At 44.7% G+C, this 27,276-nt stretch overlaps 1 protein-coding gene across 1 annotated transcript in view; it reads left to right on the forward strand.

Annotated features, from left to right (window-relative positions):
* Positions 1-4,461: 4,461 nt before the first annotated feature.
* LOC310782788 (metabotropic glutamate receptor 1-like) overlaps positions 4,462-27,276 on the forward strand; it is a gene marked incomplete at both ends in the record, with an annotated part of 38,633 nt that continues 15,818 nt past the window's right edge. The window contains 2 exons of the mRNA XM_083643542.1: positions 4,462-5,185; positions 10,143-10,392. Of these exons, the coding sequence (XP_083499668.1) occupies positions 4,462-5,185; positions 10,143-10,392 (974 nt within the window). The remainder of the gene's footprint in view (positions 5,186-10,142; positions 10,393-27,276) is intronic.

The following is a 27,276-nucleotide window of genomic DNA, read 5'->3' on the forward strand; positions in this document are numbered from 1 at the left end:
TTCTTTCTCTCTGTCTTAGTTAATAACATGTAGCATGCAGAATTACATTTATTTCTCAACCATAACATCTTGGCATTGGATTGCTAGAATGTAAACAACAATGGAAAAATGTCATTACAAGTGTTTAATTTGTGATTACTACAGCATAATAGCATGGAGCTAATATCACCATTAATTTTTCTGACCCACCATACGGATTGTCATCATTTGTATTGAGGAATATTGAATTTAGATAACATGAATTAAACATGAACTGTGACATCTACGACGAGTTGATGAAAGCACCACCAGATTGCGCTTTTGACAGGCAACAAGATGGAGGCATGTACTCATAGTTGTGGTAGAGACCAGAATTCATCACACCGGGTAATGTACTGTATATCCAAGCCTCAAAAATCCAATGAGTTTCTTTAGCTAAATGTACTGTACTACCCCATCAGATAGATCAGGCAAACCATATTGAAGTTGCTCATTCAAATTAATCAAGATGGTACACACAAGGGGGAAATTACTGTTAAATTCTAACTTGATACACACACAAACCAGTGGCTGTTGGGGCCCTTGGAGGTCCAGGCCAGGGCCCCAGGGAATGTGAAACTGTATGCCCAGTGGATAATCCTAGCATGGTACTGCCACAGTTCAAGTTTAAGATTTATTTTCTTTAAATCAACAAGTCGTGAAACCTGGGATATGAACTGTAAGTGCTGTTCATGCGTAACAGATAGGAGGCTGGAAAGCATTGTAATTTCTGATGGTAAATACAGTATAGTAGTTTGGGTGCACTATGGAAACAAAGGGCCTTTTAGTCATGCGGAAGAAGAGATCCAAGTGCTTTCTCACCCTGATGAAGCCCAGTTGTTAAACTTTTCAGAAACTTTTCAAAGCTAGACAGCTCACCCTCATCCCACACACCAGTCCTGTTTGTTGCTGCCGAGCTGTCCGGTGCTGAAAACCTTTATCAAGCACACCCATGCCTTCGTCGGCAAGTTTTTCCCAGTGGTTTCATGCGAAGTGTTGAGCGACAAACCAGGTCATTTTATCTGAGATTCTTTAGGCTAATGTGCTTAAACACTCACTTTTCTGATAGGCCATCAATCCCGACTTGATTAAAACGAGAGATCTTGCTGAATCAGTGCCAAGCTTCCTGATTCACTCCAACCATTTACAGCAGTTGCAGAACACAGGGGAAAACATGAGGAATAGGCTTGCCAAAAGGTAAAGGATTGATTGATGGGTTTTCATTTTATTTGAGGACATAGAACAGAACTATATGTCTACTTTTCAGAGCAGCCTATTTTTCACAAATTCGACTCAAGACAGTGACATCAATATTGCTGAGAGGAAAGGTGAAAAAACTCCAAGGCCCCCGAACTGCACTGAATCATTCATTATACTATCCCCATAAGAGACTTGTGGAGTGGTGCTCATCATTGAGTTTACAGTGACCTTGGTATTGTTTTTATCTATCATGTCATTACTAGTCCTATAACATTCCTATACAATATTAAATGTGTTTTGCTGTGATATTTGTCTACATTAAAGCTTGGTTCCTTTTCAGGGGGGTGAAGCCTTAAAAAAACATTTTGATTGGTGTTGCTTGACCAGTGCAACAACAGACACATGGTATTTATTTATAGTACTGTAGTCATTGCTTGTGACTTGTAGTCCTCAAATACACCCACCGCTGCCCCCCTTTGCCCTGAAGTGTGGCTCCAGCATCTAAGTAGTCTCTCTCTTTCTCTCTCTCAAACATGTCACTTTTAGTCAGGGTCAATATCAGATGCTTGCTCTCGCAGCCCTGGGCACCAGCAATTGCAGTGTCATAGCGGCTCGTCTATAAGTGTATTTGCGATTTGTACCACCTGGCCTGAGTCGAGACTCTACCAATATCGTACAGGCCATGGCCCTGGGTTGGGGAGTATCTTTGCATGGGAGTCCGATCCTTAGGACTCGATCTATAGTTTCAAAAAAACAAAAATGTACTCTACCACAGTCAAAAGTTTGGACACACCAGATTGTACTGTATTAGATGTAAAGGTGTATGCTTACTGTAAATTAGTTTCTTAGGCAAATATAAATAATGAAGCTGATCCTATGAATGATTTCTTCCAAAGCCTTTTCCTTTCCATCAAGGCAAAAGGCGGCAACTTTAAAGAATCTAAAATATAAGATAGTTTTGATTTGTTTAACACTTTTTGGGCACTGCATGAATCCATTTGTGTTATTTCACAGTTTTGATGTCTTTACTATTATTTTAAAATGTGGAAGATAGTAAAAACAAAGACAATGATCTGTCAAAAGCTTTGACTGGCAAGTTTATTGTTTCCTTAAAAGACCCCATCCTCTACTACCTATATAGGCTACTACATATAGCATGATTTGATGCTATAAAGATTTGTGTCAGGCCTAGAAAGGTGGGTAAACTCTATTCAACATGTAAAAATGTGGTAAAAGTTAGTTTAGGGTGGGATTAATCTACACTACTGATCCAACTGAACGGTGTCCAAATGGCAACAAGACCGTGAAACAAGCACTAGAGGGCACTGCAAGTTGTTGGGAACATAGTGGGAATGGGTAGATTGCTTTGCTGTCCATGGTTCTGAAACAACGGGAAGAGGGGGGCTATCACCATCCATTGTAGCCTATTTAATTATAGTGTATATCCCATTAGAGCCTTAAGAAGTAAATGCATTAACATGCACCCCTCATCAGTGGCTCAAAATCCAATTTACTCTCGTAATATTTTAGGGCATGAAAAAAGGCCTGCTGGACGCATAAGGAAGAGTAGTCTTGACGTTAGTCTGGACATAGTATGACATGTTCAAAAACGTCCTTCTGCTCTTTATTCGCATGCTTCTGTCTGCTTGCGCATGTCTGTCAAACATCTATACACGTCACACCCCTGCCCCTCTCTCTCTCTCCCTCTCTCTCTCTCTCTCTCTCTCTCTCTCTGTGCAGAACACACCTCATGTCTATTGGTTTAGTTAAACAGCCTAATGGCATCCGTCAAGCATATAACCACAAAACAGGATACACAGAAACAAAGACACACATAGCCAAAATCCTGGAAACAAACTTATAGAATAGGGAGGGGAAGACAGTTCTTGTGTTTTTGCTTAATATTGTTTAATTATTAGTGTAGCCTATAATTGGTGTTTCGAGGGAGTGTGTGTGTGTGTGTGTGTGTGTGTGTGTGTGTGTGTGTGTGTGTGTGTGTGTGTGTGTGCGTGCGCGTGTGTGTGTGAGAGAGAGAGAGAGAGAGAGAGAGAGAGAGAGAGAGAGAGAGAAACACTCAAGTATCACAGAGGACTGCGCGCTACAGAAGACGGACGGAGGCAGGCGACATGTCTCGAGGATTCAGGTACACGCAAGTTTTTTACGGCTCGTTTATGAAAACAAACGGGGCGAGCAGCTTAAATAATTACCATATTTCGAATGCAGGGCCGTGAAGGACATAGCCTACTACAGTATGGAGGCAATTATCGAGAAGCATGCTCCCTCCTGCTGCCAGCTATCATTATTAGTCTGTAGGCTACATGCTGTATTATTGTTGTTGCTGTTGTTGTTGCTGCTGTTGTTGTTGTTATTATTATTATTATATTGTCCACTGATAGGCTATGTTGTGACAACTTGCGTGGCAGGAAAAATGCAAGAGGTGTCTAAATAATAAGCACCTGTATTTTACCATCGTCTTCATCAAGATTTCAAATTCGATGTTCTTATGGCTCTATTATTAGAAAATAGCTGAGTCAAAATGTGCGAAATGTAACAGTTGTGTATGTGAGAGCCTGAGGTAGGCTACAGCATGTATGTGAGAGCCTGAGGTACAGCATGATAATGAGGCAGCCACTGTCCCAAACACGTCCTTGTAGTTGGACTTGGAAGACGCGCTGTCCACAGTGCTGAAATCTGGCTCCTGTCTGACTTCAGCCATTCAGCTTCTCCGGACACAGGGACGTCGTGTTATTGTCTATCTATAATAAATCTATGTCGTTTATGATCCCCGAAAATTACTTTACCCCAGGCAGCTGCTCCAGAGGGGGCTGCTTCTTCAGCTCCCGGTGGACGCTGGTTGTTGTGAGCATCTCGGCAGTGGATAACAACAGTATCGTTAGGATTAGTGCTGTTCAGTAATTGTCCTCGGAGCAGCTGGGGGGGGGCTACGTGCCTTGCTCAAGGGCAGCTCGATGGCAGCTGGTGAGAGAGGGCTGTTGGGCAACTACCAGGTGTATGTGTAGGCTAAGTGAAGGAATGTGAATCTGGGCATGCGTGCTCAGTCACATAAAGGTTAAAGAACAATTTTTGCACATCTCATTTCACACCAGCCTGTCTTCCCTCCCACAGGTGTACAGCGTGGATATGCTCCGGGCTTGGCGCTCACAGGTCGTGGTCGCTGGGCTAAACGTGGATGTACTGACAGACAGCAGATAGTATGCCTGCACAGCTGGCGCGGCTCCAGCGATGTGGCACAACATGGCACGCGTAAAGATGGGTCTCCTCCGTGCGCTCCTGTGTCTCGCCACGTTCCTCTTCGCGCTCTCCCGCGGCAGCGGCGTCTACGAGCGCTCGGCGGTCCCCCGCGCCGTGTCCCGCTCGGTGGCCCGGATGGACGGCGACGTGATCATCGGCGCGCTTTTCTCCGTGCACCACCAGCCGTCCGCGGAGAAGGTGGCCGAGCGGAAGTGCGGCGACGTCCGCGAGCAGTACGGCATCCAGCGGGTGGAGGCCATGTTCCACGCGCTGGACCGGATCAACGCCGACCCGCACCTGTTGCCCAACATCAGCCTGGGCTGCGAGATCCGGGACTCGTGCTGGCACTCCTCCGTGGCCCTGGAGCAGAGCATCGAGTTCATCCGGGACTCCCTCATCTCCATCCGGGACGACAAGGACGGGTCCAAGTGGTGCATAGACGGGACCCCGACCAACCAACCGCCGCCCACCAAGAAGCCCATCGCCGGGGTGATCGGGCCGGGCTCCAGCTCCGTGGCCATCCAGGTGCAGAACCTCCTCCAGCTCTTCAACATCCCGCAGATCGCCTACTCCGCTACCAGCATCGACCTGAGCGACAAGACCCTTTTCAAGTACTTCCTGAGGGTCGTGCCCTCGGACACCCTCCAGGCCCGCGCCATACTGGACATCGTCAAGCGCTACAACTGGACCTATGTGTCTGCGGTGCACACCGAGGGTAAGACCCCCCCACAGGCCATAATATCACCATAACATTCATATAATGCCCATAAGGCCGACAAATTGTCTCCTGCATCACTTCCTATAGTGGGACTTGTGTATACAGGTGTGATAGTATTCTTGTACTACTTTGGCTGTTGTAGCCTATTTGTAGTAGCTAGGCTACGAGCTACTGTAATAGGCTATACTAAAATGTACAGTAGGCTATAGGCCTACAATTTAGGCTAGTTGTTTCTCATAAGGGTTTGTATTCTGGGTGTGCATGGGGCGAGTTTACAAGGTGTGAGCCTGAGATGTGTAGGGAAGATGATTTCTACTGCTCACTAGATTATTTCTTTATTTGTTAAAATCACCAACCAAATGTCAGCAAAAAAATATGCACAGGCCTACTGAATAGATAGAATTCCTTGTACCCCCAAAATAAGAATAGACTTATCCTCAATTTGTTTGTTTATGCCCTTTGATTGGAACTTTCCAAATCTGCTTATTATCGAAATGGGAACTGGATGGAAAATATATTTGGTCAGCACATCCTTCACTCTCCCCCTCGTCTCTCTATGTCAGTCTGACTGTCTCTGTCTCTCCTGCTCTCTCTCTCTCTCTCTCTCTCTCTCTCTCTCTCTCTCTCTCTCTCTCTCTCTCTCATGCTTTTTAATTGGATGCTAATACAATTCCATTAAAAGAGCAGGCAGTTGCGTGCACACTTTGTTATGTGCATGCTTAAGTAGTATATCTTAATTAGGACCTCTAATGCCACCTGTGCTGCTCTGTCTGGAGTTGAGGGTTATGGGACTTAAGGAGTTGTAACCTCATACATATTGCATTACCATCGGCTTTGGGTACATGGATGAGATACAGTGAGATATGGAGAAGTGTAATTTCAGTCAATATTGTTTCTTTGATAAAAAAAATCTGAACTGCCACTCTTTCCTCTCCCTTTTGTCATAGTCACAGTGTATCACAGCTACGGCTGATGCTTTAGTTTATGGAAATCACAGCTGGAAGTTCTTGCTTCAAGAGTCATCATAAATAGGTATTCATTTGGAAAGGTTGTGTTTATCCCACAGTTCATTCATGAGAATGAGGCTGAAATGGGGGTGGGGGACATGTTAATGTTCCAGATTGCATGTGCATATGCATGTGCAAATTACAATGAATTTAATTATAGATCTTCACAAATCAGTTTTGAATTCAATCAGGAGATACACAGTTGTTTTTCCATGAACAACCCTCTCACCGCACCGCCCCCCCCCCCCCCCCCCCCCCCCCCCCCCCCACACACACACACACACACACACAAATGACAGTGTTCAGTATTTTTATGCCATGACACCATGCTGGGTTTTAAAGCTCTTTGGCTCATTACAGCACAACAGAATATCATGGCGGAGATAGAGGGTAAAAGGGAGCGTGGGGAGGGGCAGAGACAGAGTAATTACTGCAAAGTGAATTACCTCCACAGTGTTTCATTAAAGTCTCCGTGAAACACAGTCAGTGGTGTGCACCCAAATTATGATTGACAGGCTACATTACACCAAGGATCCCCCCCCCCCCCGAGGACTTGTGGCCTCATGGGGAGTGTAAGTAAGTAAGGCATTTTTGGAAAGTCCTGTTATAGTCAGGTGATGGGGGTGGGGGGTGTTGACACAGGTAGATGAAGAAAGGGAGTTTGGGAGATGTAGTACCCCGAGGCATTTGCTAGGGGGCGTCAGCTCTCTGACCTTCAGAAGACCTACAGCATGATCCTCGGGGACTGAAGTTATAATGAAAGACGGCTCAGGGGGAGGAATAGTTTTGATTGCAACTTAGCAACAGCAGTTAGGCAATAGGCCACTGTTGGAGTGTTAAAAATGTAAATGTAGATTCTCACATAGAGAGAGAGTGAGAGACAGAGCTGAGGAACTGGGAATTACTGTAATTGTCTCCAACTAAGTTGACTGAGTAATAATGATACGGTTGATCCAGACTTTCCCCTGAGCTTTCAGGAACCATATGTACATCCATCTGTTTGAACCACTCTATCCATACTTATCTCTGAGCAATGGTCACGACTAGCTTCGGCATGTGACTTTTCCCTGTCCATCACCTTAGACAAGTTTAAAACGCAGCTTGTTGCCCATAGCAACAGCTAGGGCTCTGAAATGGCATAAATTACCTGTCCCCATTATCATCAGTCTAGTAGGAATACACAAAGCCGTTTTTGGTGGGCAATGTCAAATGAGCTGCCAGCTAATGCACCAGCACCCACCTGTCTCACAGCCTAATGCACCAGCACCCACCTGTCTCACAGCCTAGATGGAAAGAGAGAAATGATTGGCTAGCACGATTCCATTTTCCAGTTGGAGAATGAAACGATGCAATTGAAAATATCATCAAAGGACTATTGGAAAAGCAACACATGGGCCCATTGTGTGCCAGAGTAAATGCATTACTGTGGTGCCAATTTCTGCCACTGCCCTCCTCGCTCTATAATGCCACACTATGCACAGAGACAGAATTCGTCATCGTCCATAGAACTATGGCATGGAGACCCTCTGGGAGCTTGACTCTCCCCAAGACAATTCCCCTAAACAAATGTTTTCTGGATTTACGGATAGGTGCTGCTAGTTTCCATTTGGAAAAGATACACATGCAAAGACACACATACATACGGGTGAACTTACATTCTGTTTCGTTCTGCGGATCAATGTGGCCTCCAACCTGCCCCCTGGGGTTTTCGAGAAATTACAAAGTGCGCGGACCAATCAGGAACCTGCCTCGTAGTTGACAGCGCAACCGGCCAATCAGGGATGCCACTGGCAAAACACTATGGCGGCTCCTGAGGCAACGAGCGGTATTAACGTTGAAGTTAGTAGAGTAGTAAACCCAGCCAAAAGTGTAGTTATTGCAGAAATAGACTCAATAAGAACAATTAAACAAGAACAAAAGTATACACCAGGGGAGTTTATCGGCGGAAAATGCGTTTTGGCGATGCTGATTGGCTGAAGGAGTTGTCTGTCAAGTACTCCCACCCACCCACTGAAATCAATGTAGACAGCTCGGAGTCTAGACTGATAGATAGAATGAAACAGAATGTGAGTTCACCTTATCAGCATGGTCTTTACCAGGTTAACACATATGCACAGTGCACACACATGTAAGTGATTGGGTTCCCACCAAACATTTCCTCGACCTGCGTCGATGTTAACGGATCCAATCGACGTCGCTTCAAGACGTGACTTTATTATTACCATTTGCCGAGATGAAAACATGATGTTAAGGGGATGCTGATTTCTAATAAATCATATTTTATTAATAGTATAGTATTTCATATTTATTATTTATTTATAGTATTTAATAGTATTTTAGTAACTGAATAAAAACTCACAGGAAACATTTCCGCATCCTGCCTCACAACGTGACTTTATTTTGACCATCTGCCAACATGAAAATATAATCTTTGGGGAAAATTATTGATCATTTGTTTGTTAGTTGTAGCTTGAAAGAGGTACAATATTGATTAGTGTGAAGGCATTTCTGCAGCTCTTTGCAACAGGAGCCACACACACACACACACACACACACGCGCGTACACACACACGCACACACACACGCACACACACACACACCCACACACACACACACACACATCTCAAAAAGCCGCACATAGCTCACATACAATATCATTTCCGTCAAAAAACAATAATTTTGACCCTCTGGTATGATATTTTGACATTTCCCGCCTGGCAACACTGGCTCGAGACGAGAGCTGTCTGCTAGTTGTGACTAGACTCAGACCTGGACACAGAACTGAGTCCAAAGCAACAGCACCGGACGAGGTGATCTGGGCTTTATGCTATGTTATGTAACAGACTGTATACCAGAGACAATTTATTGAAAAGTCTCTGTACAGTTATAACAAATATCCACGTTACATCTTACTGCTGCAATGCGGAATTTGCAGCAACTTCACTGCAAGTGCCTGAAACATGACTTGATGGTCCTCTCAAACTCCACTCTGAAACACAGTACATGCTGGTGGCTAAGTGGTTAAGCTACGTGCTTCACAATCAGAAGAGCCGTGGTCCGAACCCGGCTGTGGATTTTATTTGCACTTCGCCATGGCCCATTGCACGTCAGAAATTGACGTCAGATAAACTTTCATATCAGCCCATCAGATCGCCATCGAATCGACCTCCAGACCCAACGTTGATTAGACCTCTGACAGACGTCAGAATGTTTATTGGGTCGTGTCTGTAATCCAGCTCTCATGCTAAAGAGCCCTTGGTCTTTATTAAGCAATGCAGACGACGACACATTTGGTGAAACACTGCAGTCCACATGGCAGTACAAGACTTGGACTTGATGATTGGGATGGTGTACACAGTTAAATAAGAGGAGCCCTCTCCAACCCTTTGCAGTTTTGACTGGAGTCAGCAGCCAGAGAACTCTCTACAGTACATCACATGACATGGGTCTACCTGGGTACATGGGTCTAGTCAGGGCCTGATTTGTCAGAGTTGTCACAGTATTGTTAGCAGCCTGGATTCTTCTCCCACACCGCTGCTGTATCTTCAAGCAGTGCACACTGGTGTAGGCTACATACATTGTCCAGCAGTTTGAAATGTATGGTTGAAGATCAAAGCAATGGCGTGTGCTCTCTAAATAAGGCATGGAGACAACATGTGTTTGTAGCCTGAGCCATGTAATGCTTTGCTGATGCCATATTTAAAATATCGATTTGTTGCTTACAATCAGAAAGCAATGTCCTATATTGTGCTCTCTCACCACTCGTTACTTAGTGCAATAATCTTATGCAGAAAGTCTACTAAATGGGATAACCCGAGAGAAGGAAAATATATTTCAATATTTAATCTAATTGCATGAAGGAGAGTTTTTCAGCCTCTGGGACGTCATCACTGTGTGCGCGCGTCCCCGCCAGCAACTGACACACTGTTTTCTCCATCAACCTGCAGGGAACTATGGCGAGAGTGGCATGGAGGCCTTCAAGGAGCTGGCCTCTCAGGAAGGCTTGTGCATCGCCCACTCGGACAAGATCTACAGCAACGCGGGGGAGAAGCACTTCGACCGGCTGCTGCGGAAGCTCCGCGAGCGTCTGCCCAAAGCGCGCGTGGTGGTGTGTTTCTGCGAGGGCATGACGGTCCGAGGCCTGCTGATGGCCATGAGGCGGCTGGGCGTGTTCGCAGAGTTCCTCCTCATTGGCAGGTACGTGCGGACTCTTTGTTGGGAGCTCGTTTTGTGAATCCGCTGATCGCGCGGGGTGGGTGTGGCTGCATGTGCGGGAGCGGTCTTCTTCCTTCCTCCTCCTCCTCCTGATGTGCATGATGTCACCACGGCAACCGAGAAGAATTAGACCACATGCCGATAGCGGCGGAAAGAAATGTCCCCCAGCAATGAATAATTTGTATCTCTGTCACAGACACAAAACGAGAGGAGAAAAATGAATGGTAATGGCGCCGAAAGCAATGATGCTGTTCCTCACTTTGAAGGAGCCATACGCTTGATCCATGTGTGCACATGAAGAACACATCGGATCAATGTGAACTGTGACATTCCCTTGATACCCTTTCTGCGGCGACACCTCTCTCTTGTGCGTTCTCTCTCTCTTCTCTTCCCTCCTCATCTGTTCATCTCTTAACCTTAGCCCCTCCCCCTTCTTCCGCTCTCTCTCTCTCTCTCTCCCTCTCTCTCTGTGTCTCTCACTCTGTACATCAATGCTGAGTGACACTGACTGACTGTAGCTGTAATCTTACTCATTAGAAAAGGGCAAATAGAGTCAGCTCACGCACTCACACAGCAGCACGTTACACCATGAGATAGCCCTGGAGGGAGACTCACGGTTGTCACTACAAGGCGCAGCGGTGACCTTGATGGCCACGTTTCGATATCTCCTTCCTGTGATTTGGGAGAGGAAGGAGATTTTTGGAAGGGGCAGGTCTGTTGTAGGACAGCTGTCGACCATATGTTACACGAGGGAGGATATTAATCAGACAGATAAGGATGACAGCGGCTTATAGCAAGGCTCAGCAGTGTGCGCAAGGGATTTGCTGAACACTGCACGAAAACACAGCTCAAATTCAGAGCCAGAGTAAGAGACAAAAGTCACAATGACTTCCATCTTTACTCGAATCTCTTCATCCATCTTTACTCGAATCTCTTCATGCACACCAGGTTGCGCCTGTTCTGCAGTTTTGAAAAGATTAGATCGAGTTATCTTTCGGCTTGCAAGAGATGCATTCATTGACTTGGCACAACGCTCAGCTTCTTGGTGAGCTGTTGATGAAAAATCCACCCTCGGATACATACTCCTACAGTACTGTTAGATAATACCACTTTATGATGTTCAATTCAAGGAGTGGTTTAGTGTTGTAATCTACTTTTTGGTGTTCCCACTTTGCCTCAACCTGCCTTGTAGTCCACTTCAGTTTGTGACTTCCTGCATTTCACAGAATGACTTTTGGCAACCACCAGAGAAGGGGGCTTCTCTGTAGTGTGTGCTGTGCAGGTGGAGAGAATGATGGCGATAGTCATCATAAGTCATACGTTTTTCCAGTCGAGTTGAGAGAGAATAATGCCATGGCCCGTAAATGACAAAAAAGCAGTCAAAGAGCGTGTTGTGTTTCACCTAAGATCAATGCTGTGGCTGCATTGCATTATGGTCTACTGAGGCTGCCCCCGGTGGACAAATTGGAATCTCTGCTTCTTCTACAGTGAGTTTCTCTCTGTGTATGATTCTTGAATGGCAGTGCAAAATGGTGAATCAAGAAACTCTTTGATTCTGACACTAAAACCCAATGTTTACCGTTGATGTTTTAGATAGTTGAAAAGGTTTCTGGTATGAAAAGGTTTCTGCTATCAAACTTCATAGCTGCGCTAGAAATATCTCAATGTTTCATCATGTTGTTTACGTTCGGCCAGTTATCTGCAGGAATCAGAAAAATACATCACTAAACAACAAAATGGGCTTAGAAAAGCAAGGTACATCTATCTATATATAAAATTGAGTATGTGGGGGATGTCAGTTTCAAGTTCTGTGTTCAGTAAAGGGCACCCGTGCGGGTGACCTGACAGAGCCAGATGATGCAGCCAGTGATGATGTCATCAGTGATGATGTCAAAAGTAATGTCATAAGGCCGCGCACACACACACACACACACACGCACGTGCCAATAGGGCAGGCGAGGCCGAGCTACGGGTGAGGCCGTGCAGCGGCCTAGTTGATTAAATAGCTGTTTTATGATAGCGTTAGTATTATTTTTAGTGGATTTTCCCTTTAAGTTAGCTTATTGTTGCAGTTGCTTCTATTTTACACATGCACAGTGTGACAGTGTCAGTGTCTAACACTGCTTACTGGCAAACTAGTTAAAAAAAGAATGAAAATGGTCATGGAAAAGCGATCTACTCAATTATTATATCAAAGTAACACTGGTAATATGTTTTTGTTACATTTCATTTTGTTGTATAGATGGGTGTATGCATAAGATATTCCATTTTGTTGTATAGATGGGTGTATGCATAAGATATTCCGTTCTAGTTGTCACCTGTCTCTATTGGCGGGCATAGAGGGAGATATACATCTTGTCATCATCGCCATTACCTTTGGGAGAGCCTTTTCTATTTCCTCTAATATCTCCCAGGGGGTAGCAACGAGCTTTAACTAAAGCAATGAAGACCTGTGTGGCTTTTCACAACCTCTGCTTGTGTTGTGCGTGTCATATTCAATGCATATGTATGTACATATTTAAGTTATTTGGGGGTGAAGGTTTCACGACAGTCTGCCTTATAAATTATCCAGTATAATGATACTCCAGTGTTACATTCCTTCCCATATCTCTCTCTTCATCTCTCTGCCATAGGAGACAAGAGAGCGGGTCTTTTTTTATTGAGCTTTTGTGGAAGTCTCCATGGGCAGAAGAAATGCTTCTGGGTCACTGAGAGAGAGAGAGAGAGAGAGAGAGGGGTGGGGGGCGTTGGGAGAGGGAGAGGGAGGGGGAGACAGGACAGTGAGAGTGAAAATGACAGAGGAAGTCTGGGCCAACACAGATGCCAAGTCATGTGTGTGTTTCTTGGCATGCATTTGAATGACTGAATGAAGCTGGCAGACACTATAGACAGATATGAGAGGGTACAACGAAGTCACTAACAATACTACCATCTCTCTTTTAGGGCATCTGTCTGTAAGAGTTGAAATGACTACAATCATGGCAGAACAAGCAAACATATAATCTCATAAATGATGCAGGCACAACTTGAGCTAATCAGTCACAGGACGCATCATACTGTACTTCCAAATTATTTGCCATAATTACTATTATGGCCTTTCACATTTTGACCTCTAATCGCCCCCATCAGGCCAACAAGTGTATTTGTTTTAAATGCTGCAATGCAAATCTGACTACCTGTGTCAAAAAGTAAACAAAACTATACATTTAATTATAGCACACTCATTGTGCCAATATGTGTCATTTGTAAGGACGGCTGGATGTGTGTATCAAGTTTCATTAAAATTGGACTGGTGGTAGCTCGCCACCATTATGACTGTTCAGAATTAGACATTTAAATAATTTAGTTTTACCTTTAATTATAGCACCACCACCAGGCCATTCTGTAATTCCTTAAACAGCACCTCCATTAAGCCAATCAGTATCAATTTTTAAACGCCAGATCTTCATGCCATATAGCAGGGGTCTCAAACTCAAATTACCTGGGGGGCGCTGAGTGTCCAGTCTTGTCAGGGGGCCACTTCATGTATTTTAAATGGGAATTTGCTATGAGCTGCCATTGAACATGCTCCCTCGCTACTTTTGCGTTTTTTCCACCTCACCGTGCGACGTGTGTATCTACTGTATATGAGAACATCATAGAACATCATAGAAGTACAGTAGAAGAGGCGAAAGATGAGCAGACACGCAGAGAGCTGTGAGAACTTTTTTGTTTTTGCAGCTCGGCTAACCTGCTCTACAGACGAGGGCCACTACAGCAACACACATCGGCTCACACACACACACACACACACACACACACACACACACACACACACACACACACACACACACACACACACACACACACACACACACACACACACACACACACACACACACACACAGACACTTTTCACACACTCACACTTGAGAAGCCTTGAGGAGCTCTTCACTGAATTCTGAGCACAGATTCTCTTCTACGGTCGTTATCAAGAAGACACAAGCCGTGTTGGGAATGGTTCACTCGTTCACTCACTCACTATTCTCCATGTAGTGTTTATTATACTGTAGACCTTATTCGATTGACGTCACTCACGTACGGGCACGCCCACCGCCGCCATGTTCTCGACATAACGCAGCAGCTCTTAAGTGATAGCCTGTGTTAAGTGATTAAGTGATAGCCTATGTAAGAGCAGCATTTATAGGAAGCTAGCCGCCGTTAGCGTTACCTGTATCGTTCCAATTGTGTTCGGATGGTGACCTGCGTTACACACGTCTGTAGTGATGACAGCAATAAAGTCCCCGTGGTTACTTTGTTTCTATCTCTACCGTCCACAGACGTGAAGGGAGCAAGACGGAGGATACGTCAGCAGCACAGGAGATATGTGGATAGTTAGGAGAGACAGGTGAAACCTTCTGACAGCTCCTCACACCAAAGTCTGTTCACCTCGTTTTTTCTTTTGTTTATTATTACAGGCATTAACGGCAGCATACAAACAACAACTCTGGGGTTTTTATTGCTGTCATCACTATCGCTATTTTGTAATGGAACAGAAACGACAATAAGGCCGTTACTGTAGTTGTCAGCTGCAGGACGGTATGTCAACAATATGGCGCTGTCTGGGGTTTAGCGAATAAGGTCTATAGGGAACTATTTGGGGAACGATCAAACGAGATTCGGACACTATCTCATTCTTCTTCTCCTTCAGCAAACACGACAGCATTGCATTGTGATATATGGGAGAAAATGTAGGGTACATTCACTGTTCACTACAAATTGCAGTGCATTGTGGGTATTTTACAGTGGACTATAGTGAGTCAAATTAACAGTTGAGAATTCGGACACTAGTACAAAATCTAGCTGGCTTACCTACCTATGTCACCCTCCTCTTCCATGACCTCCATTGGCTTCCTATTTCTTCACGTATCAAATTCAAAACATTAGTACTAGCCTACATAGCAGTACACATGAAAGCCCCTCCGTACTTACAATCTATGGTCAGATTCCAGCCCTCACCCTGCTCCCTTCACCCCTCTACTAGTGCTGGACGCCTCGCCCCTCCACCATTACATGTACTCAATAATCGCTCGTCCCGCTCGAGACTTTTCTCATCCCTGGCACCGAAATGGTGGAATGAACTCCCTCCCTCGGTCAGGACGGCCGAAACTCTATCCATCTTTCGTAAAAGACTAAAAACTCACCTTTTCGGTATTCCTTCATGAACGGACCTTTTTTGTGATCCTGTCACTGCCTTGTTTTACTGTTTATATTGTATCTATCTTATATCATTTTTTATTGTAAATAACTTGTTGTACGTCGCTTTGGATAAAGGCGTCTGCCAAATGAAATAAAGTAAAGTAAAGTAAGTAAGTAAAATGGCAAACACACTATATAGTCCACTATTTCTGTAATAGGGACCGGTTTCGAACAGGGCTAGCGATCTTTGCCCTCTTGTTTTGATCAAGCACATTTCAGAGCGATGCTGCTGTTGGATGAGAAATGCATTCAGTAGAGTAGGCTATAGACGTGCACATGCAGCACGGAAAGTGTCATCAAACCCGATGTGCTCGTGCATCCTTTCACCTTGTCTGATGACAGCATTGATGGATGATCTTCCTCTTCTGGCTTCAGCTATTAAGGCTTGTTTCACATCAGAACAAAACCGGCTCACGATCAACCATTTACAGTATATCAGCATTTCAAAGTTAGGCATTTGTTCATTTGAGGTAACACCAGCGTTTCTTTTCAAAATGTTCAATCACAAAGACGTTTTTAGGATATGTGCCAAGTTTAGGAAACGTGCCAAGTTTGGCTTGAGAGAAGACTACCTTTCAATGACGATCAAAGACAAAACTCAGTATCTGGCTGGCAATTCTACGACAAACAGACCTCGCCAAAATTAATTCGGACCTCGAGCCTAAACAATTTCCTTTTCCCAATACCGTTTTGTAGTTGTCAAAGCTTGTGCGCTGAATCCAGAGAGTTTATGAAAGAAGTTAGAGGGCATTCTCACCAAAGGAAGGAATTTAATAATTTTAACTTGCACTAGAAGCAACAGCTACTGATGAATGTAATATTTGTATGAAAATAAATTACTTGCTGTGGAATAGGAGGGGCAAAATAGCAGCAGAAAGAAAATAATTCAAAAGCTTTTAGTTGAGTATGACCAAAGTACAGAGACAGGCAATGTGATTAGCTAACAGATTAAGATACATAGGCCTACAGTATTCCTGCTGTCTGGCATATTAGACCTGTCTTTCTTTGAGGGAAGAAGGAGGTGGAGATATACTTCTCATAATGCTTCAGTGATGTTCAGATCTAGTAATTGGGGAGGCCATGGAAGGCATATCAAGGACCATTAGATCAAATCATTAGATCTAATGATGACTGCCACCAGATGGCTGCCCATATCATTACAGATCCACTGTCATATTTAACACGTGGACACAGACACTGCCTCCAAAGCGAAACCCCTCTGGATGTCGATCAAAGGGTGAAAGACGACTTTTCTACAACGGCATGAGTGAATACTGGATTCTGATTGCTAGCAACAGTGGTAAATACGCCAACAATCTACAGTTCGGCTCCAACCGCAGTATCACTCCGCTCCCTGATGCTGACTCCGTTCCCTGTGCTGACTCCGCCCACTGTTAGCCTGTCAGTCTGCAAATCTTCAACAAGGAAATGGCCGATCTGTAACAAGGAAATGTCCGATTTCGTAGTAACGTTTGATTTACTGGGTGGATTGAGTTTTGAGCAGTGGATAGATGAAGACGAAGGTGAAGTGAACAAAGAACGACATGGTGAAATTGGGGAGAGAGAACTGGCTGAGCTTGAGTTGTCACGAGTTCGGACTAGCGGGAGGTCGGACTAGCGGGAGGTCGGACTAGCGCCCGGACCCCGAACCTGGGACTGTCAAACAAACAAACGCCCTCTGCCGTCACCAGATATCAACACACCACCACCAAAACGGGCTGCTTTAGATAACTGTTTAAATAACTGTACTTTTACAGGCAATGTATCAATAACTGTGAATCCCGTTAAGGAATAGGTTAGTTGTTTTTTGGCTCAAAGGCAACTAAATGTTTAGTGCAATCATTGATCTTGTGTATGGAACTATATTCTGTGGCGGAAGGATAAATGTATTCTGAAACCAGTAATGATTATAAATAAATGAATTGGATGTTACAATTGTGTATTTTTTATATTATTTGGTAGCTGTTGTCGGTTTATAGCACTCGGCTTCGCCTCGTGCCACAACCCTGTACCAGTGGTAAATGTGCCCACAACCCCCTCCCTCTCGTGTTAAATTTGTTAAATCGGACGGTATTACTTCTTCTCTGTTGCTCAGAGTGCATGTTTCCTGTCTGAGGAACCCAGAAATTTGAGCTATGATTCAGAGCCTCCATCGTTGGAAGCGTGCTGATCCTGTTTGTCTGATCTGTTTGTCAGCAGGATATCTCAAAAGGTTATGAACGGATTTGCACGAAACTTGGCAGAAAAGCAGGTCATGGGCCAACTTAGAGCTGGGTAACTTTCCACGCCCACTGGCCCAAAGGGGGCATGGCAATGGCTTCTTCAAGAAGAGCCAAATTCACAACTGTGGAGTGGGCGCGGCTTCGAAGGTCTGGAGCCAGGCGATAGTGTTATGTGAATCTGTTTGGAAATTAGGTGCCTTTTTGTGAGTGAACACGGCCCACTAGCCAAAAGGGGGCAGGGCAATGGCTGTGGCCAATCACAAAAGGGCACTTACAGTAAGTTCCACATGGATTCACGTAACACCACGAAACTTTGTAGATAAACAGGTCATGGGCTGACTTAGAACTGATTAACTTTCCACACCCACTGGCCAAAAGGGTGTGTCGCAATGGGCATTTATCACAGAAAGGCACCTAACTTTGTAACACCACAAAACTTTGTAGAACGGTTGGACATGGGCCAAGGACAAACTGATTAACTTTCCACGCCCACTGGCCAAAATGAGGCATGACAATGGGGGTAGCCAATGACAAAAAGGCACCCAAGTTCCAAACGAATTCATGTAACACGCGGTGGTGGAGGTATGCAATATGCACTCTACCGTGTGCCCTCTGGTTGAGACTGTTTTCCTTGCCATCTTAAATATTTTTGCAGTTTTTTTCACCGATGCACCTGCTAGTTGCTTCATAATTTTGCAAACTCTTATCAAACTTGTGATTGTCATACTTCTTTTAAAGCTGACATATACTGCTAACTGCCATTCCAATGAATATGACTAAGCTGCCTTTGTCATTGTGATTTAGTGATTTTAAAGTCCTTCTTCATGCAGTGCTTCCAGTATTTTGTCTTTGCCTGATTATATTTTTCTTGCTTGAATTGAAATGGTATTTTGGTTTCCATAAATGTAATTTTCAACAACCTTAGCCCTCAGGAAATGCATCCAAATAATTCTGCATAATTTCAAAAACAGATAACTGTCAATCGGAAAATGCGGCTATTTTCTTAAGTCCCAGTCGAGAGAAATGCTTTTGCTGATTGCTTACAAAAGACCCTGGAACCTACTGAAGGTGGTATTGGTTACTTCTAATTGAATATTGTTTATTTATGTTTATTTATTCAGGGGAAGTTTGCTGAGAGCAATGCTCTCTTTTTCAGGAATGCCCTATTCACACTCACACACACATTCACACCTGGAAACTGACCAGTCCACCCACAGGCTGATCTGCTGGCCACTGAGCAGCTCCACTGGAGCAGTTGGGGTTAAGGGCCTTGCTCAAGGGCACCTCAGTGGTGGTAATGAGAGAGGGGCAAGTGTTGCTTTTTCACTTTCCCAACCAAGATTTATCCTGCAGGGGATTGAACCAACGACCTTCCGGTTACAAGCTTGCTTCTCTAACCTTAGGCTACCATTGACCACGATGTTTTGAGTTTACTGAGTTTACTGGTCTGGTGGATATGGGAGTTTTGGTGGCATTAGCAAGTAGTTTGATGTCTTCTGATACGTAAGGGCATCGCTCAAAGTCTCACAGAAATCTCACTAAGTCAATACAACTTTGTCGTTTGTGCCCTCGCAATATAACAAGTACAGCTCACCTCGTGTAAGTAAAACCACATTTTTATATTATATTAGTAAATTGTGGAAAGAAGAGCCACTTGAAAGAATGCACAAATTTTCAACAAGAATAGCACAGAAAACTGCCCCACAGATTCAGTCTGGTCCTGCAGGCTAGCTACTCTAAAACAAAAAGTGTATTTTACATCTCACACACACACACACACACACACACACACACACACACACACACACACACACACACACACACACACACACACACACACACACACACACACACACACACACACACACACACACACACACACACACACACACACTCACACACTGGTGAGGAGTTTACTGATTCATAAAATGTATTTTGAATGTGTGGTATTCCATGGGCATGGCAATGTCTCATGCTGTTGTTGTTAATTACGGTTTCACCGAGGCAAATCATCTCTGTTGACATTTTGACAGGATTGAATGTTGAATGTTAATTTGCACGTATTGAATTGTGTCGAGAAATTACTTTTTTGCATCTGTTTTTGCAGCTTTGAAAGATAAATACTCGTCATCATTCCCTCCAACGCCTGCTCCCCCGGGCCGGTACCAAACTTCTCCTGTCTGCATGTCGGTGTGGAGTGAACGCACGCTTCCGCCTGCCTGCTTGCAATGATCAGTATTCATCGTCTCTCTCTCTCTCTCTCTCTCTCTCTCTCTCTCTCTCTTTCTAATGCTGCTTGAATGTTGTTACTACTAAACGCAATTAGCATAAACTGGTTTTCCACTTGTAATGCTAATTTCTACCACTGTTTTACAGGCACAATTTTGGTCTGGGTCCCATTTTGAATGCTCAATCCCCCCCATGACAAAATGGACACTGAGACAGGAACTGGGATGTTCTTCTTATTGTGTGTCACATAATATTTCTGCGTTTGGCCGTCCTATTCTATTTTCTGTAGAGGGGACTCAGGTTTTTCTCTGAGTTTGAATAAATGAAACATTTAGGGCGCTGTGGAGAGAGTTGTCTTGTGGAGCGGACACATTTAGCTGCCTTCATCGCAGAGGCTTTTATCTCCTCTCCATCTCGGGGAGGAGAGAGCAGAGGATTTCTGGAATTCTGCCTGGTTCACGTCTTCTCGCGAGGAACTTGGCAAATAGCGAGGCATGAAGGAAAAAGATACCTTATCTCTGACTCTGGCGAGAGCCAATAATACCAAGTAAATGAATAGCTCTCTCAACCAGAACTGCAGATGGACACACAGTTAAAACTGTCACTTGGTCATTTCCAGGGTTTTGGCGTAGTCCCTTCATAAATCTACCTGAATCAAGTGTTAGAAAGAACGAGGACAACTCTGTCTGTTTGTCTGTCTGTCTGCATCCATCATCGATCTCACCAACACGTTGGCCAATCAATCTGAAACTGCACGTGGACATTGAGCATTGGCATAGAAGCAGATTTTTCCATGCTCCCTCATTTAAGCTGTTTATCAGCATTTTTGTCAAATCTGTGTGGAGTTGTGGCTCGTGCATCCCCGGAAGTCTGCACGTAGTTTGGGCTTCTTCTTTTCTTTTTCTTTTTAGCCATTTTTGCCTTTATAGAGAGCCGCTGGGATGACGTATTTTTGTAGTCAGAACGCGGAAGTCCCGGACTTCCTGGTTCTTCACTGTTTCTGTCTATGGGATTTTTGAATGGGTTTTTGCCGCGATGCTTCAAATACGGTCTCTGGGCAACGCAAGATTAATCAAACGCGAACCAGAGTTCCGTCGGATAATCTTCACACATGAGGACCACTTTCATGAGTTTTGTAGCGTAAATGCGAGCCCTAGAAGTAAAAAGCTCGAGCTAAGCTAATCCAGAACTACACACTGTCGCATAGGCTTCCACGTCACGTCAGCACTCAACCTGGACTTTTGTTGATGTGTGCACTGATTACCCCGGGCTGAATGGGGCTGAACCAGGTGAGGGAAAGATAATTTCCGTGTTCGTCCTTTGAAGTGGTGACGTTATTGACGTATATATCCCCATCGACTCAAAAGTGTAGTCTCATTTAGCCGTTTGCTAGCTAGCCGCCCTTTTAACGGCACGTAAAAGCTTCAAAACTCGTAAAAGTGGTACTCGTGTGTGAAGATGATATTACTACACACTGGTTCGCGTTTGATTAAGCCAGCGTTGCCCAGAGAGATTATTAGAAGCATCGCGCCAAAAACCCATTCAAAACTCCCATAGGCGAAAACAGTGAAGAACCAGGACTGCTAGCATCGATGATTTCCGGACTCGTTTCTGCGGCTCTCTATTAGACAGGACAGTAGGCAGACAGGAAAGGTGGGGAGAGAGAGGGGATGACATGTGGCAAAGGACCTTGGGTCGGATTCGAACACCCGTCAACCGCGCGAAGGACCGAGCCTCCGTGGTAAGCGTGCTACCAGGTGAGCCACCAGGACGCACAAATAGTGCCCCAACTGAGATTTGAATCCGGGATCTCCAGCTTATCAGCCTGCTACTCTACCACTGCACTATATATTCACTTAAAGTAGTTTGGGCTTCTACCTTTTCATGTCACGTAACGGTTTCTCAAAACGCCACAGAGTGACTGAAACACTAGCTAGCTAGTAGCTAACACGTACAAAGCACGCTGATTTCAATGGTGAAATCCGTTTCTGGCTCCGTTGCTCGCACACATCTGGACTACTAGAGCCAGATTCATGAGAATGGCACAGATAATGGGATGAATAAATATACCTTCTAAAATGACACTGTTCCGATATATAAACAGAAAATGACTTGCATTGCTGTGATTGGAAAACGAGTTAGCGTAAAAGATGGGAGGAGATGATAGCCGTCCTGCTTTGGATGATACACTGCAGGACTGTGAGTGGAGCTTCCTCCAGATCGTCTATAAGTCTGCTCTTCCCCTCTCAGGATGATCCCTTACATGTAACATCATTCTTTCTTTAGACCTCCAGTTTGAGCACATTAGCCACTGATACATTAGTTATGAGTGTGGCGACGCGGAGAGGGAGAGAGAAAGGAAACGGGGGGAGCTTAGAGAGAGTGAGGGGTGATACAAAGGCAAAGGAGAAGTGATGCTCAGTGCTGAACCTCCATCTTTACATTACTCTCTCTGGTCCGCCATGTTGCCTGTCCTTTTGACCCTCTGTGCTGAAGCAATCCGAGTTGAAATAGAGTTTATTAGGGCATGTCATGCAGGCCGCGGTTTGAGATGATGTCTTCTCTTGATCAGGGCAGTATTTTATCACCAGAATAACAGGTTTCTAGTGTGCTGCTTATAACACACACGTTTCTCTCACTGGAGATCTGTCATTCAGTCCGTCAGCACGTGGCTCCAAACAATAGGCCCCTCTCTGAGAAAATGGCTGACTAAACATCTGAAAAATTCCACCCGCTAATGCAACAAAGATTGTAATTATAAGATAAGGCTGTATTCTTCACGTTGATTCAGAAACGGAGCCATAGTTACGTTACATCCTACATTATTTGTCCATGATCGTGATTCCAGCGAATATTTCTCACTTGATTTATGGCCACACACACACACACACACACACACACAAGCACACGCACACACACACACACACACACACACACACACACACACACACACACACACACACACACACACACACACCCGCACCATCACTCCAAATCAATCAGGTTCCACTCTTAACAAGAGCAACCCTTTAAAGCAGCTACGAGCAAGATTTTCGATTGTTATTAAACAGTATAATTATAATATTGATGCTTCACATCTTACCTATAATAGTAGCTGAGACCAAAGCCGTGTGAATCAGAGATTGCTCTCTTGATGATTATAGAGTCTGTGTCTGTCTACTGTCGGGCCGGATAAACCCGGAAGTGAAACGAAATGGTTTACGGCAGCTGCCTGCCTTCAACCGTTTCGCTCTGCCTAGCAACATACCATAAACACGGAGAACGCCATGCAGGGGCTTGCTACTCTCGCGAACATCTCTCTTTATATTCTAACAGTTTGTTTGGAAGTAATTTTGTTATTTTGTGGTTATGGCCGAAGTGGCTGCCGCAAACCGTTTAATTTCACTTCCTGATCTGCCCCGGCCGCAGACAGACTAATCGTCAAGACAACACTGGCCCATTCACTCGGGGTTCAAGCGAGACTACTCGGCGTTGGTCTCGTCTACTATTAGAGGTAAGATGTGATGCATCAATATTAAATTTAGACTGTTTAATAACAATCGAAAATCTTGCTCGTAGCTGCTTTAAGACCACAGTGCAGTGGTGTGGCCATTCAGCTTTATGGCAGCCCGCCTGCTCCCACCACCCACACCCCCCTAGCCACTCCCCCTACCCACCCTTTGAATTCTGACTCTCTACCACCTTCCTATCCCTAGCTAGCTACAGTCCCTATTCCCACTAAACTTACTAAATGTCCATGAGTGAATGACTGACTGAGTGTCCTGACTTTGCCAGCCCCTGCCCCCGGCGGGGCCTGCTGGCCCAGCGCCATAGGAAAAACAGTAGAAGAGGAGAATCAATAGCAGGTACTGCGACGATAGGCATCAACTGGTTATGGTATTGAATTGTGTAGTTCCCTATAGACCTTATTCGATTGACGTCACTCACGTACTGGCACGCCCACTGCCACCATGTTGTTGACATAGCGCAGCCGCTTTAAGTGACAGCCTATGTAAGAGCAGAGTTTATAGGAAGCTAGCCGCCGTTAGCGTTACCTGTATCGTTCCAATTGTGTTCGGATGGTGACCTGCATTACACACGGCTGTAGTAATGACAGCAATAAAGTCCCCGTGGTTTGTTTCTATCTCTACCGTCCACAGACGTGAAGGGAGCGAGACGGAGGATACGTCAGCAGCACAGGAGATGTGTGGATAGTCAGGAGAGACAGGTGAAACTTTCTAAGGCTGTTATTATAGTTGTCAGCTGCAGGACGGTATGTCAACAATATGGCGCTGTCCGGGGTTAGCGAATAAGGTATATTATGGAGACAGAAATTGACGTGGATCTAAACGTCTAAAATCTAGCCTCGTGCTAGCTTCAAGCTCGCCACCTGTTTTGTCGAACCAATGCTTAAAGTAACAAACCCAAGCAGACAGTATCAATTGTACATTGTAAATTTCTATGTGAAGCTGATGACATCACACAATCAACAAAGATCAAGAAGAGCAAACCTGGTGCACTGCATGATATCCACACTGCACCCCATCAACAAACTCACTCTCCATCTTTGTGTGTGTGTGTGTGTGTGTGTGTGTGTGTGTCTCTCTCTCTCTCTCTCTCTCTCTCTCTCTCTCTCTCTCTCTCTCACTCACACACACACACACACACACACACACACACACACACACACACAGCCTAACTGCCATAAGTTACTTGCTTAAAGATAGGAACATGTGTACAATACTATGGAGCTCTGAATCAATGAGCAGAAAGCAGACTACAGCCAAGTAGCTACAGTAGTATTGACTGGAGTAAATACTAGCCAAGTAGCTACAGTAGTATTGACTGGAGTGAATACTAGCCAAGTAGCTACAGTAGTATTGACTGGAGTGAATACTAGCCAAGTAGCTACAGTAGTATTGACTGGAGTGAATACTAGCCAAGTCACTATAGTAGTATTGACTGGAGTGAGTACGAGACAAGTAGCTACAGTAGTATCAATCTGGGAACCCAGAATATACTCTGGGTTCCTAGATTGCAGTAGTATTGACTGGAGATACTAGCCAAGTAGCTACAGTAGTATTGACTGCAGTGGTTCTTGGCCCGGGCTCTGGCTTCTCTCCGTGTGGAGAGAAAGCAACGATAAGTCAACCTCTCCACAGCTCCAGCTGCTGAAGGTAAAGTCACTGAATGGACATTAAAACAAAGAAATAAACCTGGGACGTTTTGAAAGTAAAGTAGGATGTAGGTTAATTTATTTGTTTTGGTTTCTTGAAGAGATGCAGTGGGAATATTGGCTCTGATGATTGGTCAATTGGGAGCCAGAGCTTATATAATATACTGTAGCGAAACCAAATACCACCAACCTGGTTGTGTGGCAATAAAATATCTTGCATCTTGTCTGACTCTAAAAAAAGACAGCACAGGCAACAACATACAGCAAGTGGCTATCTTAAAATCTTGTCTAATTTGTTTTTGTCTAATAGTCTATTACACTGATGATAGTAATAGGATAATAACAAGATATTGTGAGTCGTCGGTCATTGCCGAAATGTAGTGGATATAAGTGGGTTTTGGAAGTTTTGGTGGCAATGATATTATATTATATACAGGGATCTTTTGGCTTGAATTGAGCTGCCTAAAAGGGTTTTCTCGCAGCAGTGCTCCCTGTCCATGAAGAGGAGGCCGACCTCTAAACTCAAACTGGGGCACGATGAATAAGTAAAGGCTGGATGGGCTTTTACCACCGCCGCCATGTAGCGAACAGACCACCGCTGCTCCGGTGTTAAATGAGCAGCATCACAGAGGGGGGTGAGAGAGAGTGGGACGAGAGAGGCAGAGAGAGAATGAGAGAGAGAGAGAGTTGTGAAGATGGAGCATTAGAGTGATAGCGGGGCTGGCAGGACGGCGTTTCCTCCGTGTTCAGCCGTGGTGAACAACAACCCCGGCAAGAACATTAGCGCCCTGGCCCTGCTCGAGAAAATGCAAATGGAAAAAGCATAGTAATAATTTAGCCACATTTCCCACTGAGACAAAGAAAAGTTTGGTGGTAATCTTTAGAACTAACTTTAATGATGATGAGGTATCCGCAGAAATGCTTTGAGCAGTAGCGGCCTGCAGCAGGAGGAGGAATGGGATCGATACAGGGATAAATGGAACCAAAACTGAAATGACCCTATAAGAAAGCACTGCAGCATGAAGTTAAAGGATGGCTTTACCGGTAATCAACCCACTTTGTATCATTAATAATCTGGGTGACATAAGCACATGGGCAGTGATCACCTTCTCTCTCCCATTTCCTCCTCTGGCAAAGCTCTCTCCGCGTTTTACATCATAACGCGTCACAACGGAGCTGCGGAAGTTCTGCTGGAGAGGCAGAATCTGCTCCGAGGGCAGCTGTTATTGTTTATTTTTATTTTTTGACTATGCGCACATCCACGGAGAATCACATGGAGAGCCTTAAGCCCAATTTATGCTTCGTCTGCCGACACTTTTGAAATGGTCGCAGACAGAAATGAGGACTTGAGTCGACACTTTAAAGTGTCTGCGAGCAGTGTCTGCTACCTGGTGAAATGTCTAGTGTCGCTGACTACGTCACATAATGTCGCGCAAGTCTGATTGGCTATATAGACGGGCACGCGCGACTTCCTTGTTTTAGTTTTCGCTGAAATGAAATTAATGAGCGTGTCCCCGGTATTTTTATCAGCCTGTCCTTGATGTATGACTTCGTGAAAATCACAAAGAACACCGTGACCAACTTCCCAGAGAGAGAGGAGGTGATTGTGTGGTTGTGTGTCGTTATATGCGGCTGCAGTTACATCTTGCCTCCGACGTGGGTTCACTGACAGCATTCCCTCTCTTGCCTGTCTGCACTGCACTAGTTCTCTGCCTCCCTCTGTCTCTAGCGTCACGTGACCGTTGCGCCGTGGAGAGAAGCATAAATGCAACACCATGAGCGACACTTTCTTTTTCGTCTGCGACCATGTGCTGAGCGACACTTTATAATAAGTATAAATTAAGCTTTAGCGAGCCTTAATGACTTGCAGCTGGTGGGGGCAGAGTTTCTGCAGACAGGAGCAGGAGCATTTTTCTCCTTGAGGTAAACAGAGAGAGAAGGTAAAACACTGCCCATGTGCTTATATTACCGAGATTATATATGATACAAAGTGGGTTGATT

The sequence above is a fragment of the Poromitra crassiceps genome, assembly GCF_964638095.1.
Source record: "Poromitra crassiceps genome assembly, chromosome: 9".
In the NCBI taxonomy this organism is placed as follows: Eukaryota; Metazoa; Chordata; class Actinopteri; order Beryciformes; family Melamphaidae; genus Poromitra; species Poromitra crassiceps.